General features: G+C 39.8%; 1 protein-coding gene across 1 annotated transcript in view; it reads left to right on the top strand.

The window, feature by feature from the left end:
* The window catches only part of LOC126483823 (ceramide transfer protein), a 203827-nt gene that overhangs the window by 123992 nt on the left and 60306 nt on the right, over positions 1-19529 (top strand). The window contains exon 8 of the mRNA XM_050107021.1: positions 15239-15441. Coding sequence (XP_049962978.1) covers positions 15239-15441 — 203 coding nt within the window. The remainder of the gene's footprint in view (positions 1-15238; positions 15442-19529) is intronic.

The raw sequence follows: 19529 nt of genomic DNA, 5'->3' as shown, positions 1-19529 counted from the left end.
TTGATTTGATTCTGAAGACGAAGGAACCACTTCGTGGCATTCGCTTCAGAACTGTTACAGAGATTCAACAGACAGTAGACTGCTCCATTCGCACCATCAATAGAACAGGCTCTGCTAACGGCATACTACGCCTTCCACATCACTGGCAATGGGTTCTACACAACATTGGGGACTACTTTGAAGGACAGTAACAGGTACAAACATGTAACTCTTGTGTATCTGTTGTGAATAAATGGTTGCCACTATTTATGTTCCAACCCTCGTATATTTCAGAAATGCCTGCATGTGTTTGTGTATGGAATTTGATCCTAAACATCAATAACAGACATGATTTGTAATCAGACCTATTGTTCACAGTTAGTGCCTAACCCCTATAATAATTGTGATGCTGTGTGACTTTTTAGCAGCTATGACTGTAATAGAGCCCATAGAATATATTTTATTATTTACGATATAGTATTATCTGCTTATGATAAAGTATCTATGTAATAAAAAGTAGTAGCAAATGTATGTAATTTTTTTTCAATCAATAGTTCATATTTGTGAACATAATTTTTGTAACACTTAACGGTGCTGGTCTCATAGGTAGCTGCCATCATGTGTGGACTAGCTAAAATCTGTGGGATACTTTTATTTATTTTTTTAAAGTTATAACTTGGTTGAAGAAAACCGTTGTTGAAATTTAAAAACTTTTTAGTTTTATTGGACTTTCTACTTCAAACTCAATATTTCTTGTATTGCTAGTGTTAAAATGGATACACAGGTGAAACTTAAATTCAGTAGTATTAATTGCAGAAAAAAATTGAAAAATAGTTCTAGTACTGAAGTACATTAGCAGACATTTAATCTTTTTGTTTACATTTCTTTTGCAGCCAGTTTAAATCACAAACAAACACACAAATTACAAGATAAAAAGTACAGTTTCGTTTTCGTAGTGCAGTACAGTGTGATACAACTTGAAGCAATTAGTGATACACTGTCTGACGTTGCATTCACTGCACACACATGAGGTGTCCATTCTGCCAGCCTTCTCTGTTAAAAGATTTTCTTTTTCCATTGTATGCCAGACATCAGCAGGAGAATCATTCATAACAGTCCGTCAAAGTAATGTGATGAACATATGCAACAACTCGGCTCTGAATAAATCTAGACTTACCACTATTTTCAGATGATGAATCATTATCAGGTATTTCATTCTATCATCTCACGAATTATCAGAGACTTGATAAATCGTTTGCTCTAAATATTTCTCCTCTTCACTGCCCATTTTGAATACAAAATTGGCATAAAAAACACACAACTTACAAAATAGAGGGAATTTGGATATCGGCTTATAAAATACATGACAATAACAAAGGATTCAATAATGACAGATTTTTATAGTGATGCTGCTACTGCCATGTAGCGGTCACAGTAGAAATTACAAAGTCTGTAGACTCCACAGATGTTCGTGGAGTTGTAAATACATTAATGAGATTGGAATCCATGTGATCCTGTTGTGTGCAGTATATGTAAAATAGTAGATCTAGATTTCACCTATTACGTAGTCATCTTCAGTGCTAAAAATTATAAAATGAGAGAATAGGGGAAAAATATAAGATAGTTGACACCATACCATAAGAGCAAACATAAGCACCACACAATTACTGTATTTGCCTGATTATAAGACGAAGTTTTTTTCACTCATTTGAAAAATATGAGAGTATCTTATAATCGCATATTAAGCTATTGCTGCTGATGTCAGTGTTTTTAATTTGTTTAATAGATTGCTGCAGCAGTTATCTTAAGTTTACAGATGAAGTTTGTTAGTGAGGTTTCATACAAATTTATTTTGGAATATCCTGCAAAGGGGAACGCAAGAAACATGAACAAAATGACAATTTTGTGAAACACTGGAAGAAGAAATAACATTAAATTCCATCAGGTTATAAGCTTTTGTTGTGCTTAAACAGATCTGGAGTAAAAGTTGCTGGACTTTTGTGGATACTCTATACATATATTGGTGCTGCTTTTTAAGTAAAGGTAACATTCAAAGGTGAAAATCTTGCCCTTCAAAAACTATTACTTGATTTTCAAAAACCCAATACTTCATCGTGCTCCCAAGTCAAAACTTTATTTAGTTATGAGAAATTGTAATGATCTACCAAGTGGGTTGCAAATGAGAAATTTGTTTGCTGTTCACTTATTAGAATATCAGGAAAAAACATTGCCAGATTTTCATCAGCTTTAGACCAAGATAGGATTTAGATGAAATGAGAAATATAATTAATCCACAAGTAGATCTCATTAAAATGTCTGTAATTGTTATTGCAAGAACAAATTCAGTGGAAAAACCTGTTGTGGAGATAATAGCTACACGAGTCACCAGATAACGGGACAAGTGAAAGCTCGAGAATTGGACTGACTCATGATTGCGATCTTTCATTTATGTATTGGTTGCTCTTATTACATATGACATACGTCGTTGCCATTCATGTTTCATTGTTGCCCAAGTGCAACACTGGATTGTCGGAGGGGGACAGTATTGCCAGTTTGGCCGAGAACTACGATGAGTGCTGGGAAGGGAGTGTTCAGCAGGTTTCATCATACAGGTAACAGTGAGAATGTACACTGCGTACTTTGGCATTTTATGAACATCTACCATGTTTAAACTGTAGTTTGCCTGAATCCATTTGTACTCAGAGTCGAATTGACTTTAAAAATGGACAGAAACTCAACAATAGCATAAATTTCTGCAGAAGGTGCTAAAAGTCTAAATTGGGGCTAGTGGCGTATTAAGTGTTTTGTGCCTCAATGTTGTTGATGCTCACTTTGAGGCATTACTGGAATGATAGGGATGTGTTGGCTGCTGGTTCTACACAGCCAATGAGAGTGTCGGGCAGATGATATGTTTGGAAGCAAGAGATAGTGCAACATTCCCATTTCAGTATAGGTGCGAAATCTGCAGTGTGTTCAGAAAAAACAGTTGTTTTCTCAGGTCCCATCGTAACTACTGCCTCAGAAATTGCAGCATATTCCGCAGGAAAGTCAAATATTTGTGGCAACGAAGATATATGTTTCACAGCTGTCTTGTTGGGATGATAACAATTATGTTTTGAATGGATGTAATGTTAATATTTGAGGCAGATACCTTACGTCAATAAAAGTTTGTGATGTTAATTACTCAGAGTATGCTAAAAAAATATTTTTTTCTCAAGGAATTTCTTAAAAAAGGGGGAGGGGGAGTGCGGTCTTATATTCAGGGTCATTTTATAGTGTAGTTAATATGGTACATTTGGGGTCCTGCCCACTCATCTCGTATAGGGCACCCAAAAGGATGCTGCGTTCGCGTAATGCTATACAACAATTCAATCAAATGAGATTAATAGTTTTTATTACAAAATAGAAGATTGACAATACTTAACTTTGAATGTACAACAGTGTCGCAAGCGATGGGCAACATGCAATCAAAGTCTTTTGCTTCATACAAGGTCCATGTAAGCAATTGATACGGATCACACGTCACTGCTATCGAGTGCTCTCCTAGTACAGTGCTAATACTATGCTGGTCTGTATGTGCTAATACTGTCTGGCCAAGGCTGCCAGAAGTGGCGCTTGCATTCATTTCACCTAGATGCCACCCCTATTGTGGTAACGTCCTGGTCAGCACGCTATGGGCCAATGTCATTTCACAGCCTTCTCTGCAGTTGCGTTCTTCATCTTTGTATTGGTGCTTTTTGTTATGCCAGAACATTCCCCCCAAAGTGACAGATCGTCTACTTGTAGGGATTGTGACCATGGCGGGAGGGGGGGAGTGGCAGGAGTGTGGGCGCATCGCTGGGCTGGAAGCTGTGGCTGGAGGGAACATCAAGCTTCCAGCTGTACCCCACCATCCGGCTGGCCTGTGCTCTGACGGAAACGTCCCCCAGAAAATGACCAGAAGGGTACTCGCCCACCTCCTGCTGCCATGAACCAGATGAAGAAGGCAGCGATTGCTGCGGTAAGGGCAGTTCCAGCTACATCAGTAGGACGAGAGGAGACAGAGGCAGTGAAGGCTCCGTCTCCATGGGGTCGTCCCGCAGTGTCATGATAACACCCTCTGGGGGCTGCTATGGCCGCACTGTCCTCTGGACCCGTGAATCTGGGGGAAGATAATCGTGCACATTGACAGAGGCAAAGTTGATTTTGATGGCAGTGCTGCAAGCCATCCGGATCTGAAATAAGATACATGCAAGCATCAAATTGACAGACAATCTCGCCTCATGCCCACCGTCTGCTTCTGCAAAAAACCCTGTAAAAGGCAATACCGTGCAGCGCAAAGCGATATTTGTGGACTTCATTGTGCACTGGATGCCAAGGAGGGTGGAGCAGTGTCCGATGGAGGCAGCTGTGAAGTAGTTCCACCTACAATGATCCATCTCATGGTTCTCAACAATATGAGGCGACAAACAGTTGCAATGCTTGATCCCTGGTGCCTGCGGAGCAAAGTTTGGCCATCTGCTGCTTAAATGTTCTGACAAAACATTCCACTTCGCTGTTTTACTGTGGGTGGAATGGTGCACTAGTTAGGTGCTGTATGCTATTGCATTCGCAGAATGTTTCAAATTCATTTGACGTGAACTTAGGGACGTTGTTTGACACTATTACTGCAGGTAAACTTTCAAGGCAAAAAAACGATGTCAACACCTGAATTGTGCTAATGAGTTATTGCGTTCATTGGCAGAGCAAAAGGAAGCTTGCTCTACGAGTCAACCACAGTCAACCATTGAGTGTTCCAAAAAGGTCCTGCAAGTCCATGTGCACAAATTGCCATGGCAATTGCAACTTAGGCCAAGCAGAGAATTTTTGTGGTGGAGCGGACTGATTTTTCCTCACATACCTGACACTGTGGCATCATCTCTTCTATTTGGATGTCTATACCCTGCCAAGTACAGTGTCGATGCGCTAACTGTTTTGTACGAACAATCCCTCAGTGTCCTTTTTGAAGTAACTGCAACACTTCTTTTTGCAAAGCTTTAGGGATCAACACACGTGACTGTCCACTTTCATTTCGAACAAGAATCACTCCTTTCTGTACAGCGAGGCTATGCTGATGGGCAAAGTATCGGCACACTACAGAGTTCTTTATGCTATGCAAGGAACAAGGCCAAGATGTGTGACTGTATTTTAGCAAAATGTTCAAATCTGAATCAGCTTCCATGACTGGTGCAGTTTTGCTATAGTTCAGCGGAAAAGACTGAACATTTCGGAATCCTGAGCACCGATGTGACAACAAGATGCAGCAGAAGCACCAAAGTGTGTGTCAGGGCCAATCAGAAGCCATGAAAGTGTGCCCGCATTACATTGTTGAGCTGTCGGATGATACACAATCTCATGCCGGTATTGAGACAATGACAACAAAGCCCATCTTTGCAATTTTTGGGCAGTTTGGATAGGAACCAGTTTCGTTGGATCAAACAAGGACTGCAAAGGCTTGTGATCCATTACTAAGTAGAATTTTCTGCCATACAAATAGTGGTGAAGTTTGGCATCACCATACACAATAGCCAAAGCCTCTTTTCCAACTTACGAATACTTACACTAAGCTTTGGACAACACTTTCGATGCGAAACCAATAGGCCTGTCTTTATCACCAATTCTGTGTGAAAGCACTGCACCGTTTCCGTACGAGGAAGTGTCAATTGCAGTGTGACTGCTTTGTCAGGATCAAAGTGAACTGATCATCAGTCACTGAGCAATGCATCTTTAAGTTAGTGAAAAGCTTCTTGGCACTCATCTGTCGAAACAAAGGGGACGTTCTTGTGACACACTGTATGCAGTGGAGCCTCTATTTGTGCAGCATTCAGCATGAACCGAATACAATAGTTCATTTTCACCAAGACTGGCTGCAATTCTGTGTCATTGCTAGGAACTTGCAAATCTCGCATTGCTAACAAATGTGACTGGAAAGGATGTACACCTTGACTGTTATGACATGATAAAGATACTGCAACTCAGGTTTTTAAAAATCACACTTGTCCAGTCTACACTTTAGTCCTGCATCAGATAACACACAAAACAAAGCAGGTAAATTTGCAATATGTTCTTCCAGTGTACAACCTGCTACTACAATCTCATCCAAATAGTTTGAACAGTCAGCTTGCGCAGTCAGCTGTTTCAAATACCATTGGTAAATGGTGGGTTCAGAAGCACTGCCAAAAGGCAAACGCAAATATCTAAACAAGCCCAAATGAGTATTTACTACACACACGTTTTGAGATCCGTCATTACGCGGTATTTAAAGATGCGCGTCATGCAAATCAATTTTTGAAAAGCGGCATCCAGCTGTCCATGAGACCCTCTTGAGCATGGCAATGGATAAGTATCAATATCAGTTTGTGGGTTGACTGTAGATTTAAAGTCGAATGTGATATGGGTGCACTACCTCCGTTATCTTGCAATTCTTTAAGTTCAGCAGCAACTTTGTGCCGTAATGCAATGGGAACAATTCTGGCCCTGCAAAATTTTGTCTGAGCATTGTTTTCAGAGTAACATGTGCAACAAAATTGTTAGCTTTGCCTAAAACTTCAGAAAAGACATTTGGGAATTCTTTTGGCAAGCTATCTACACTGTCTTTTGCATTGAAATGCAGAGACAGACAACACATTGTCCTGAATGTTAAAGCCAAACAAATCAAAAGAATCAAGATCAAATATGTTCTCACACTCATGTGATTGTAGCACTATAAAAGGCACTGTTCACATATGCGAGCTATACATGGCAGGCAAAGTACATGTTCCGAGAATGGGAACGTCTTGTCCATTATAAGCCATCAATTGCGTGCTAGTTTTGGACAGGTGTGGGAAGCCTAACAGTTCATATGAGTGACGATTTAGCAGTGTGACAGAGGCACCTGTGTCCAACTGAAATTTCCCCACAAAGAAGTAAATGAACAAGAAGCTCGTTTGACTGGTGCGTCGCTGAAGAAACTGCGTGTGACTTGGGCCTTGTGACTAGATTTTTGTGAGTGGGCTGAATTCTTATGTTTGTTCCATTGCAAACATGCAGATTGTACATGTCCTTTCCTACCACAAGCATAACACTGAGCTTGTCGGGAGGGGCAGCCTTGACATTTGTGCCGTGAATAATACCAAGGGCAAGAATTTATTCTGTTCACCTGTGTAGCCACCTGTTTAGCGAACTGCTTATGTGGCGTGGAAGATCATTTACTCGGCGTGGCGAGCTGTCGCCGAATGGGCCGATCACAACTAAGGGACTTGACACGACAAATAGCTGGCCGCTCAAACTTATGACCTGACAAGGGACCTGAATTGTACTGATCTGTTATTTGTACTGCCTGCTGAAATGATGGATCAGACTGTTTGAAAATTTGTTCTCTGAGTTTGGCATCAGGTGCATTGTACACGATCGCATCACGCAACATAACATCTTAATATAAAGCACCGCAAGCACATTTGAATTTGTATTTCCTTGTCATAACCTCCAAATCTGTTATCGCTGTAAGTTTGTTCTGACCATTTTTTGCAATTGGAGAATTGATACCTACCTGTTATCATATTCACTCGTTGGTCATAATAGTTAGTCAGTGAAGAGATAACTTGATCACATGCAAGTTCACTCGGAGTGGCTTAGGGAAAAGTTTTGTGATTAAGCAGAACAGTGCACTTCCTGTCTTTGATAATAGGTAATGGCTTTTCACAGTAACTGGTACATTGTGAGCTAGCAGGTGGGCCTCAGACTGGGACAACCACTCGAGCCATTCCTCTCCTTGTTCACTAAACTGCCAAAAAGGTGGTATGACAATGGGTGTTCCTGTAGGTGGTGCTTGTTCTGTAGGGTGCGCAGCATTGGCTAGTAGCTGCTGCACCGTGTTGAGTAACTTGCAAGATCTGTTGCGTCTGGAACTGAAACATCTGCATTAGCTGTGTGGCATCTTAACACTTGCAGATGTGGCACCTGAGCAGGGGATGGGAGAGGCCGGGTGGGCATTTTGGAAGACACAAAATGCAACTAACAGACAAGGCAAGCAAGCAAAAAAAAAGCAAAGAAAATATCTGCAATGCCCACCTGAAAACACTGATTAGCAAAAACGACAAGAAACTGTTAAATCAATGAAAGACAGAATTAGGGCTCCAGCAAAAAAAAAAAAATAGAAAATTCGGTGGCCATCAGGTGCGGAGTTCGGTTGTTAGACCTCGTCGCCAAATGTGGGGTACTGCCCACTCGTCTCGTATAGGATGCCTAAAGGGTGCTGTGGTCTCAGAATGCTATACATTCAAGAAAATCAGATTAATAGTTTTTATTACAAAACAGAAGATTGACAGTACTTAACTTTGAAATTACAACAGTGTCACAAGTGATGAGCAACATGCAAACAATCAAAGTCCTTTGCTGTATAAAAGGTCCATGTAAACAATTGATATGGATCACACAACACTACTATCGTAGTGCTTTCCTAGTACTGTGCTAATACTGTGCTGGTCTGCGAGTCTGGTACTGTGCTAATACTGTCTGCCTAAGGCTGGTGGGAGAATCGCTTATATTCACTTTGTCTAGATGCCGCTCCTATCTTGGTGACGTCCTGATCAGTGTGCTATTGACTGATGTCATTTCACAGCCTTCTCTGTGGTTGCATTTTATTATGCCGGAACAGTACATACCATGTAACAACAGGTGTAGAGCTTACAGGAGTCTAACATGAACTGAAGCCATTGCTTACATGGCTGAACGGGAAGAAAGAGTGACTTCAGAGCCATGTGATGCCCCCTGTTGAGCATGATAGTAAAGCTATATAATTTAAAAAAAATTGTTAAAAATGTACTGAACAATGGAACCACAAGTAATGGCTATAAACATGGAAAGCAATTAATGTGTGGAGCCGTAAGCATAGCCCGCTCAATCGTAGTAAGTACGGGATAGTATGTCATGTATTTTTGCATTACAAATTAATGTAAGGGGATCCATTTACAGTTCCACACAACACAAAAAGTACAGTGTTAAAACAAAGTACCAAAGCAATTAAAATTTAGAAGAAATAAAAATAGTGCAATAAACTGAAGTATTCCCTTTGGGACATAAACTCACGTTGTCCAACTGATAAAATACACTGGCACTAGGGCTTATAGTATAGGCATCATCGAAAGGTATTAAGATAACCAGTAGTGCATAAATAAGTTGTATGAGCATATTTTATTTTCCATAACCCTGTCATACGACCGGGATTAACCCTTCCTGGTCCACAGTCGGACTATGTCCGACATTACAATTTTCCAACAGAGCTCCAGTGTTGGATGATGTCTAACACATTTCCATTATTGTGCTATTAGTGCAGTCCATTGTTGGAATTTGCTAGGTGCATGGCACCACTTAGCACAAAGATCTGACAACTCAGTGCGATTGCATTTGCAATGATAGAAAATGTGTAAATGATGATGATATTGCCATGTGGCTTCTTGAAGACATTCAACAGTTGATTTATCAAAAATCAGAAATTAACAGTTGATCTGTAGCTCATAATGAGATCTATCCCATTGCTTAATGTACTGCTGGCTTTTTTGTTATCACCACAAGTGTGTCGTATTACTAGTACATATTGTGTCCGTATGTTGTTAGACATTTCAAGTTGGTACTTCATATCTTTTATGGATGCCCTTTTTAACTTCCTATACAATTTTTTATAATATGATTTGTTTCTGGGGGCATAAAAATAACAAAAAGTGTGGTTGTCTTGTTCCTTGGCTAATTTTATCTTATATTAGCCCAGAGAGGGTGTGCATTTGAAAATAACCGTGTTCTCTCTTCTCTGTTGCATTTCTTTATTTTACTTGTATGTTCACTTTGTATGCACCATTGGCTAGCTTCACACCTTCTGATGTTGTATACTGTTTTATCGCACGTGTTTGCACTGTATGCCCAGAGATGGCACTAACACATTTTTACAAGTTTTACTATGTTAGTTTATGCTCATATAGGGTATGTCTTGGTTTATTGTACTATCTTCATTTCCTATCATTTTTAATTGCTTTGGTACATTATTTTAATATTGTGCTTTTTGTATTGTATGGAATTGTAAATGGGTCCTCTTCCTTCAGTTTTTAATGCAAAAATACGTGACATACTATCCTGTGCTTACTGCCATTGAGCAGGTAATATTTATGGCTCCAAACATATGATTTGCTTTCCATGTTTAACCATCACTTGTGGTTTTATTGTTCAGCACTTTTTTAAAGAAATTTGTTAAAAATTATATAGCTTTACTATCCTGCATCTATTCACCAGAGCCTCGATAGAAGGCAGCACGTGGCTCTGACTTCACTTTTTTCTCCTGTTCAACCATGTAAGCAACGGCTTCATTTAATGTTAGACTCCTGTAAGCTCTACACCAATATTGTTTACTACGTGACACTTTGGACTAATGTCACCTGTTGCTATGCGGTATGTAACTGTGTGGTGCTTTTTGTTGCACTTACAATATGGTGTCAACTATATTATATTTCTCCCTGATTCTCCTGTTTTGTGATTTTTAACACTGAAGATGACTCTGTAATAGTTGAAATCTTACAAATCTGATGTAATAAAACAACAGATTTGATGTTCAATTGCTGTTGTCTTCTCCAGAATCATAAATATATGTTTGACAACTCAGAAAAATCACCATAACTGGTGGGAATTAGTATTACGGTACGTCTGCTGCACATTCCCATTTCCTACAGTTGCCATAATGTTACATCAACTGCACGAAAATCATCATAACTGATAGGAAGTAGTATTACAGTGCATCCGCTGCACATTCCCATTTCCTACAGTTGCCGTAATGTTACATCAACCGCACGCTAAGTGTTAAAGGTATATTAATATTTTTAGGCAATTGAAGGTCAAGATAGGTAATGGGGAAAGATAAGGATTTATGGGTATCTAATTTTCATGAAGCTTTGAAATGGAAGAGCAGATTGAGATCGCAAACTTGAGTGTGCTTAGTTATTAAAATTCTTCTGGGTATTATGCCGTGTCATTGCTAAAAACTAACAACAATAATAAACTAAAACCAACGTTTCGGCCAAATTGCAATGGCCTTCCTCAGGGCACAACTGGTTTTGCATGGGGATAGGTGCTTCTATTTATTACAGACTATCGATGTCTGACGTCACTGTTGTAAAACTTTTAATTGGCCCTCTAATATGATTGGCTAGTCAGGACGTAAGGGGAGATGGAAGCAAAGAGGCTATTTGTGGATGTCCATGTCGTCAACGATTGGTAGCTGTCCAACAATCAATGTTTGGCTTCTGGTCAGCAAGATTACCTCCTGGTGTGCACAGAAATGGACTTACAGTTGCTCTACGGCTGTTTGTGCAGATATGTCCGTGTCCCATGTAGCTTCTGCCCTGCTCGCGGCCCATTGGACTGGGATGGCCGGTTGTGTTTTTGGCCAAACAATCTCTCACTAGCAACAATGAGTGAGCAGGTGCACTGTCGTGATGCAAAAGCTATGAATTGTACTTACACAATTCTGGATGTTTTTTGCATATTGCTTTTCGCAAACGGCACATAACGACAAGGTAATACTCCTTTTTGACTGGATGACCTTGAGGCACAAATTCCTGATGCGCTATGCGTGGTAATGGAAAAAAAATAAAGCGAGCAAAACTTTGACATTTGATTGAACTTGGTGTGCTTTTTTCGGTCTTGGCTCTTCAGGATGTTTTCATTGGGACGATTGGGCTTTGATTTCGACATCATAACTATAAACCCATGTTTCATCATCAGTTATGACTCTTTCGTGCAAATCAGGATCATCATTGTCAACATTTCAAGTGTTTTAGAGCACTTGATTCCATTTTTCACACAAAATTTGATGTTGATTTCTTGCTCCATTGTTTATAATAATTGAAAATCACTGAGCACACACAAACACATCTAACCTTTCTATCTGTCAAAAACAAATGAAGTATGCTGTGCACTTGAACCTGTGAACATATGTTTGGGACATGTGTACCAACATAAAATAAAAAAAATGATAATCAAATGTATGTTGCCTGTGCAATTTGAAAAGTCACCTTACTTTTTGAACAGCCCTCATATGTCATCAGTAGTCACGGAAGCAGTTACGAAATGCTCATACATTCATATAAACAAATTGGGATATCTGTAAATTGTCAAAGGTGCCTGTGATGTCTATCCTAACTGTAATCTTGTAGTTATCGGAGACGTTATGTACTATGTTGTTGCTCAGGAAACGGCATCCTCAATAGAGTTATACTGTGTGAAGCCATACTGGCATGGGCTGAGACTGAGAATCTCTTTGTATCAGAAAACCTTCATAGAGGAGATATTTTTGCAGTTTAATAAATGTATTGTTTGGACAGATAAGTCTATACATCTTAGGATTGCAGGGTACCTTTGTAGGAGGTGTTTAAAATAATTACTTTTCTGCCAGACTTCGAGAACTTGTCTAATTTAATTCTTCATTTGGGTATAGCACAATTTGCAGTTTTGGATGCTGCAGAATTGTCAATTAAGTACCATGTGGATGGGAAGACTTTTCTCTATTGGTCTTGGCCAGCATCAACACAATCTCCTCTTGTGCATACAGATAAATAAGGCATTTACTCAGTAATTTTACTTTACCCCTGACTTGACTTGTGTACAGATTACCCAGTGCGTGTCACTATACAAGTAATTTTACTTTACTCTGCCTTGAGTTGTATCCAAATTAGTCGGTATGTGTCACTATACAATCACAAGAACAGAGAGTGGATAGTGAATTGGAGGTTAACATTTGAAACAAAGGTCATAGTTGATTTATGTGGAAGATATGCTAGTGATAGTATAATTGACTGGTTTTAGTAACCAATTGGCCTGTCAATTTCCCCCCCCCCCCCCCCCCCCCCCATGTGGTTCCCTCCCCCACCCCACCCCGTTAGGTGAAACAACTGAATGAAAGTAGTTTCTGTGGCTATGTTGGCTATACAAATCAAATATTTTTACTTACTCTCCAGATTTGAGTATTTTCACTTAATGTGAGACAACTGACTGACCCAAGTTGTTATCTGAGTGTTTTTTTTTTTTTTTTCTTCTGCGTCCGGGTTGGAGGGATTTCATTTGCATACTACTTCAGCATTTTCGGCTATACATGAACCATAAGAAGGCTTGTCAACTTTTTAGAGACAAATAACATATCTTACTTCAAGAAGATGTGAATAGAAAGTATATTCTAAAAATGAAGTATTTTCAAAATTTATATGTTACGTTACTTAAATATGAATATTTTGTACTTCTTGAAGCAACCCCTCTTTCACTGCCTCCTTCTCCTCCTCCAGTGCCACCACCACCACCACCACCACCACCACCACCACCTCTCTTCCTGCGCTGCTGGATTGCACCCATCGCAAATAATTCTATCGCAGTAAATGCTGAGGTGATGTGAACAGGAAGTATATAAGATAAAATTTCTTTGATTGTTTGGTGACTTAATTGCTTGCTTTTTAATTATATACTGTCACTCATCAGAAGTCCCCCCTCCCCTGTCCAAGGAGTCACAGCCTAGTTTGTCACAGAACCTTTGAAGTCTGGTTAAGCCATTCTACTTGACTCAGAACCAGGGGCGCGATCAGTTTTAAGGACAATGGTGAAGATTGTAAGCTTTGTTAAAACTCCGTGTGCAAGACTGGTTTTCTCAATCTACTCTGCCCGTTGCTGGATTGACCCAAGTATAACCTCAAAGACCAGATGACATTTGTTCCAACATGTTCCACAATCTACAGGTAGGAACACCCTGTTATCTCAATAACTGAAAATTTGTATATAGGCTCTATTTCCTGCTTGTATCCTTTCTTTTACAGATTATTTCATATTATTTTCACTAGTTAAAAGGACATCTAGATAATGAAAGTAACTGACAACTTTGAAACGTGTATTAGAGCCCTTCAAGCCATGTGGTTTTCTTCTAGCCTAGAACTGGAATTTATCACGTATTTTTGTCTTGTTTTCATTTACAGTCAGTTCAATTTTTCTCTTTCTGCTACCATTACATTTCTTTAAGCATTTTGCCACAATTCCAAGAGTACCTGCATTTGCATGCATCCAGCAGGATTTAATCATTATTGTACCTCTCTTTTTATGTTTTTTGTATCAGACTGTTTAGAGCTAAGGTAAACAGAACTGTAAAGAGATCATCACCCTATTTCCCCCCATCTGTGATTTTTCCTTGTCCTTCATATTACATGATACAATTCTCTTGTTCCCTTCTGTTTCATTAATTCTTTTACCTTGAAATTTTGTCTCCGGTCATTTCTTTTTCATATGTATCATATGTGCATTTGACCTTGCTTCCTTATACACTTCCAAATTTTTGTTGCCTCTCTCTCTGTAGCGTTCTCAGTTTTGCTGAGTTTCTATTGTCTATCGCTAGTTTACATTCATCATCAACCCATTCATTCATTTCTTTGCTTGCTTCTTGTGCTGCTGCTTTCACCACTTTCTCACTTCTATTCCTCCTATTATTTCCTCGTCTGCTGTCAGAGTGTCTGTAATTTTTATTTGGTTTGTTTTTACAGTTTTTACTAGTAGAAAACTGACATGGCATAGATCCATTCTCAGTTCTTTTTTCTTGTGTAAAGTGTATCTCATTGATACTCTTTCACATTGGTTTCCCACAACCTTTGCAATAAACTCTCCCAAAACTAGCAGTAGGTTGTATTTTCCTGCATGTACTTGCAAGGACATCTTTAATTTTGAGTCTACTCAGTTTTTTCTTTATAGGTTCAAATTCCAAAGTACTTCTCTTTATCCCATTTGTTGTTATAAATCCTGTTCCAGACTGACCTATTCTTCTTTCTGCTCCACTCTACAGCAAAGAATACTGAGGTGTATCATATCTATTCGTCCTTGACCTTGCCATCTCACATCTCGTAGTGCCACAGTATTGCAATATATTTATTACCATCCTAATAGGGGATCTGGAACTACTACTTCATCTCTCAAACACTTACACATTTTTGGGAAGGAATTATTTAATAGTTCCAACATAGCTTTTATATTTTTGGAATCCAGTTCATCGGCTTTCTTTTATTTATTTATGTATTAAGTAGCTAAATAACATTTTACAGGTGAATTGTATGTAGTATGGGCTAGTACACTTTCAGTCACTTTAATTAGCAATTTACAATAAAGGAATGGGAAATTTAAACTAGGTTCTGTGTTGATTTTTGAAAGTAAATACATGTTGCCACAACTAAAGAATTTGTAATTATTTTGTTTCCAGGCACTATTGAGCAGATGACAGTGCTCGAGAAAGTTTCCGAGGACACGCTGATATTCCTACAGGTTCACAAACGTATATGGCCGGCATCTCAGCGAGACTCGCTCTTCTGGTCTCACATACGTAAAGTACCGGATGACAAGGACAGGGACAGTCAGGATTTATGGATAGTGTGTAATCACTCCACTGACAGTAGCGAGTTTCCGGTCAGTACAATTGCTGTCAAGAGTATTATACATGAGTATTATTTCAACAAACATTTTTATTGTGTAGGGAAATAAAGGTAATGTATTGTATTGTATTGTATTGTGTACAATGCTGAATTTCAGAAATTAGACCCTTGAACAGTAATGTTACAGTGTCTAATGACTGTGCCAGAAGAGATGTTTAAAGAACAAAGTGAAAACAGTAATATTTGTTTACTGATGTATACATGGGCATAGAAGTGGATGGAGGAAATGAGGGAGAGAATTGAAGAAGCCTAATTATGAAATTGGCTAATGAGGTACGGGAACAGAGTTGGCAAGATCCAAAGTCGATTGACTATTACTTTGACAGATATTATTTGTAGCACTACTGAGTTATCACCTTTGTAGTTTTTCTCATGTTATGTAAAGTGTGCCACATTCTGTTTTGTGTTATATGGTGCATGGTGTAGTAAGTTTACCCTCTATATCACTACTAATAAATCCTTATCTCTGAAACTGAGTACATCTACATCCTCATACATACTCCACAGACCACTATGTGATGCAGGGTGCAGCATACCATGTACCATTACTGGTCATGTTCTTTCCTATTCCACTCCCAGATAAAGTAAGGGAAAAACTACTATTTATAAGCCTTCATATGAGCCCTAATTTATCATTGTGGTCCTTAGACAAAATGTACATTGGCAGGAGTAGTATCATTCCGTAGTTGTTCTCAAATGCTGGTTCTCTGGATTTCCTCGATTGTGCCTCACAAAAGAACGCCATCTTCCCTCCAAGGTTTCCCATTTGACTTCAGGTAGTGTCTTCATAATACTTTCATGGTAATCAAACTTACCAGTGTCAAATTGTGCTTTTACGTCTTCCTTTAATGCAACCTCGATCAGTATGCAGTAATGGGTCACACTGCTGTCCTATGTGGTCTGCTTTATAGATGAACTACACTAGCCTGAAGTTCTCCCACTAAAACAAAGTCAACCATTTACCTTCCCTGTTATCAGTAGGTTGTGCTCATTCCATTTGTATCACTTTGTGGCGTTCTCTCTCTCTCTTTTTTACAGCACTCTACCATTCATCACACTAACAAGAAATTGTAAGTCTTCCTGTACCCTTTTACAGTCACCCAATAATGACATCTTCCCCTGCACCACAGCATCATCAGCAAACAGCTGTAAGTTGCTACTCACCCTGTCCATCAGATCACTATGTGATCAAAAGTATCCAGACACCACCAAAAACATACTTTTTTCATATTACGTGCATTGTGCTGCCACCTACTGCCAGTAACTCCATATCAGCAGCTTCAGTAGTCATTAGCCATCGTGAGAGAGCAGAATCGAGCGCTCTGCGGAACTCACAGACTTCGAACGTGGTCAAGTGATTGGATGTCACTTGTGTCATACATCTGTAAGCGAGATTTCCACACTCCTGCCGGCCAGTGTGGCCGAGCGGTTCTAGGCGCTTCAGTCTGGAACTGCGCGACTGCTACGGTCGCAGGTTTGAATCCTGCCTCGGGCATGGATGTGTGTGATGTCCTTAGGTTAATTAGGTTGAAGTAGTTCTAAGTTCTAGGGGACTGATGACCTCAGATGTTAAGTCCCACAGTGGTCAGATCCATTTGAATCCACACTCCTGAACATCCCTAGGTCCAATGATACTGAAGTGGAAACATGAAGGACATGTACAGCACGAAAGCATACAGGCCGACCTCATCTGTTGACTGACAGAGACCGCTGACAGTTGAAGAGGTTCGTAATGTGTAATAGGCAGACATCTATCCAGACCATCACACAGGAATTCTAAATTACATCAACATCCACTGCAAGTACTATGACAGTTAGGTGGGAGGTGAGGAAACTTGATTTCATGGTCGACTGCCTGCGCATAAGCCACACATCAAGACTGTAAATGCCAAACGACACCTCGCTTGGTGCAAGGAGTGTAAACATTGGATGATTGAACAGTGGAAAAATGTTGGGTGGAATGACAAATCACGATACACAATGTGGCAATCTGATGGCAGGGTGTGGGTATGGCGAGTGCCCAGTGAATGTCATCTGCCAGTGTGTGTAATGCCAACAGTAAAATTTGGAAGTGTTGGTGTTATGGTGTGGTCATGTTTTTCATGGAGGGGGCTTGCACCCTTCGTTGTTTTGCGTGGCACTATCACAGCACAGGCCTGTATTGATGTTTTAAGCTCCTGCTTGCTTCACTCTGTTGAAGAGCAATTCAGGTATGGCGATTGCATCTCTCAACACACTCGTGCACCTGTTCATAATACACGGCCTGTGGCGGAGTGGTTGCACAACAACAACATTCCCGTAATGGACTGGCCTGTACAGAGTCCTGACCTGAATCCTATAGAACACCTTTGGGATGTTTTGGAATGCCGACTTCATGCTAGGCTTCACCAACTGACATTGATACCTCTCCTCAGTGCAGCACTCCATAAAGAATGCACTGCCATTCCCCTAGAAATCTTCCAACACGTAATTGAACGTATGCCTGCGAGAGTGGAAGCTGTCATCAAGGCTAGCCAACATCATATTGAATTCCAGCATTACCAGTGGAGGGCACCACGAACTTGTAAGTCATTTCCAGCCAGATGTCTGGATTCTTTTGATCACATAGTGATGTATCTAGGGAATAGGAGTGATCCCATCACACTTCCTGGGGGCACTCCTGATGCTACCCTTGTTTGTGGTGAACAGTCACCATCAAGGACAGTGTACTGGGTTCTTTACTTAAGAAGTCTTGAAGTCACTCACAAATCTGAGAACCTTATCTGTATGCTCAAACCTTTATTAACTGCCTGCAGTGGGTCACCATATCAAACACTTACAAGATAATTAGAAATATGGAATATGCTTGTTGCTCCACGTCCATGGTTCGCAGGATATCATGTGGGAAAAGGTTGAGCTGGCTTCACCCTGGCTTTGGTTTCTAAATCTATGCTGATTTGTAGATACAAGCTTTTCCGTCTCAAGGAAATTTATTACATTTGAATTCTGTATGTCTTCAAGAATTCTGCAGCAAACCAGTGTTAAGGGTATTGGTCTTTACTTATGCGGGTCTGTTTCATGCCTTTCTTATATGCTGGAATTGCCTGCACTTTTTTCAGTTGCTTGGGACTTTGCACGGGGCAAGAGATTCCCATCATTTGCTCTTTCATTGATGGTTAAGAGCCCAGAGTATTAGAAAAAGATGGAGAAATGCAATGTGACATCACTAATTTACATTCTGTTATTTTGTATAATGTTTTATCTCTCAAACAGTAACAGATCATTTTATTGCTCCAATGAATTTAGTCGTGTTTATTGTAGAAAGTCTCAGTGAGACACAAGTTTTAAAATAGTTTCCAGTTGTAAAAATTGCAATATTCAGTGCTTAAGAAACACTTAATTTAATGAGTTATAAAAAGTTAATTTTATTTTCTTGTTCTAGGTATCTACTATATCATGGAATTAATATTTATCTGTTTATGTGAGTGTACTTACATGTAGGTGACAAAAGTCACGGGACACCACCTAATATCGTATTGGACCTCCTATTGCCTGTTGCAATGCAGCAACTTATTGTGGCATGGACTCAGCAAGTTGTTGGAAGTCCCTGCACATATATTGAGCCAAGCAGCCTCTATTGTCATCCGTAATTGCGAAAGTTTTGCCAATGCACAATTTTGTGCATGAACTGGCTCTTGATTATGTCCCACAAATGTTCGATGGGATTCATGTCGGGCAATCTGGGTAGCCAAATAATTTGCTTGAACTGTCCAGAATGTTCTTCAAACCAGTCGTGAAGAGTTGTGGCCGGGTGACATGGCACATTGTCATCTGTAAAAATTCCAACTTGGTTTGGGAATATGAAGTCCATGAATGGCTGCAAATGGTCTCTAAAGTAGCCGAACATAATCATTTTCTGTCAAGGACCAGTTCAGTTGCCCCAGAGGACCCAGTCTATTCCATGTAAACATACACTCCTGGAAATTGAAATAAGAACACCGTGAATTCATTGTCCCAGGAAGGGGAAACTTTATTGACACATTCCTGGGGTCAGATACATCACATGATCACACTGACAGAACC

This window comes from Schistocerca serialis, chromosome 6 (genome assembly GCF_023864345.2).
Source record: "Schistocerca serialis cubense isolate TAMUIC-IGC-003099 chromosome 6, iqSchSeri2.2, whole genome shotgun sequence".
In the NCBI taxonomy this organism is placed as follows: domain Eukaryota; kingdom Metazoa; phylum Arthropoda; class Insecta; order Orthoptera; family Acrididae; genus Schistocerca; species Schistocerca serialis.
Note: the sequence above shows the minus strand (reverse complement) of the source record. Positions and strands in the feature narration are given on the sequence as shown.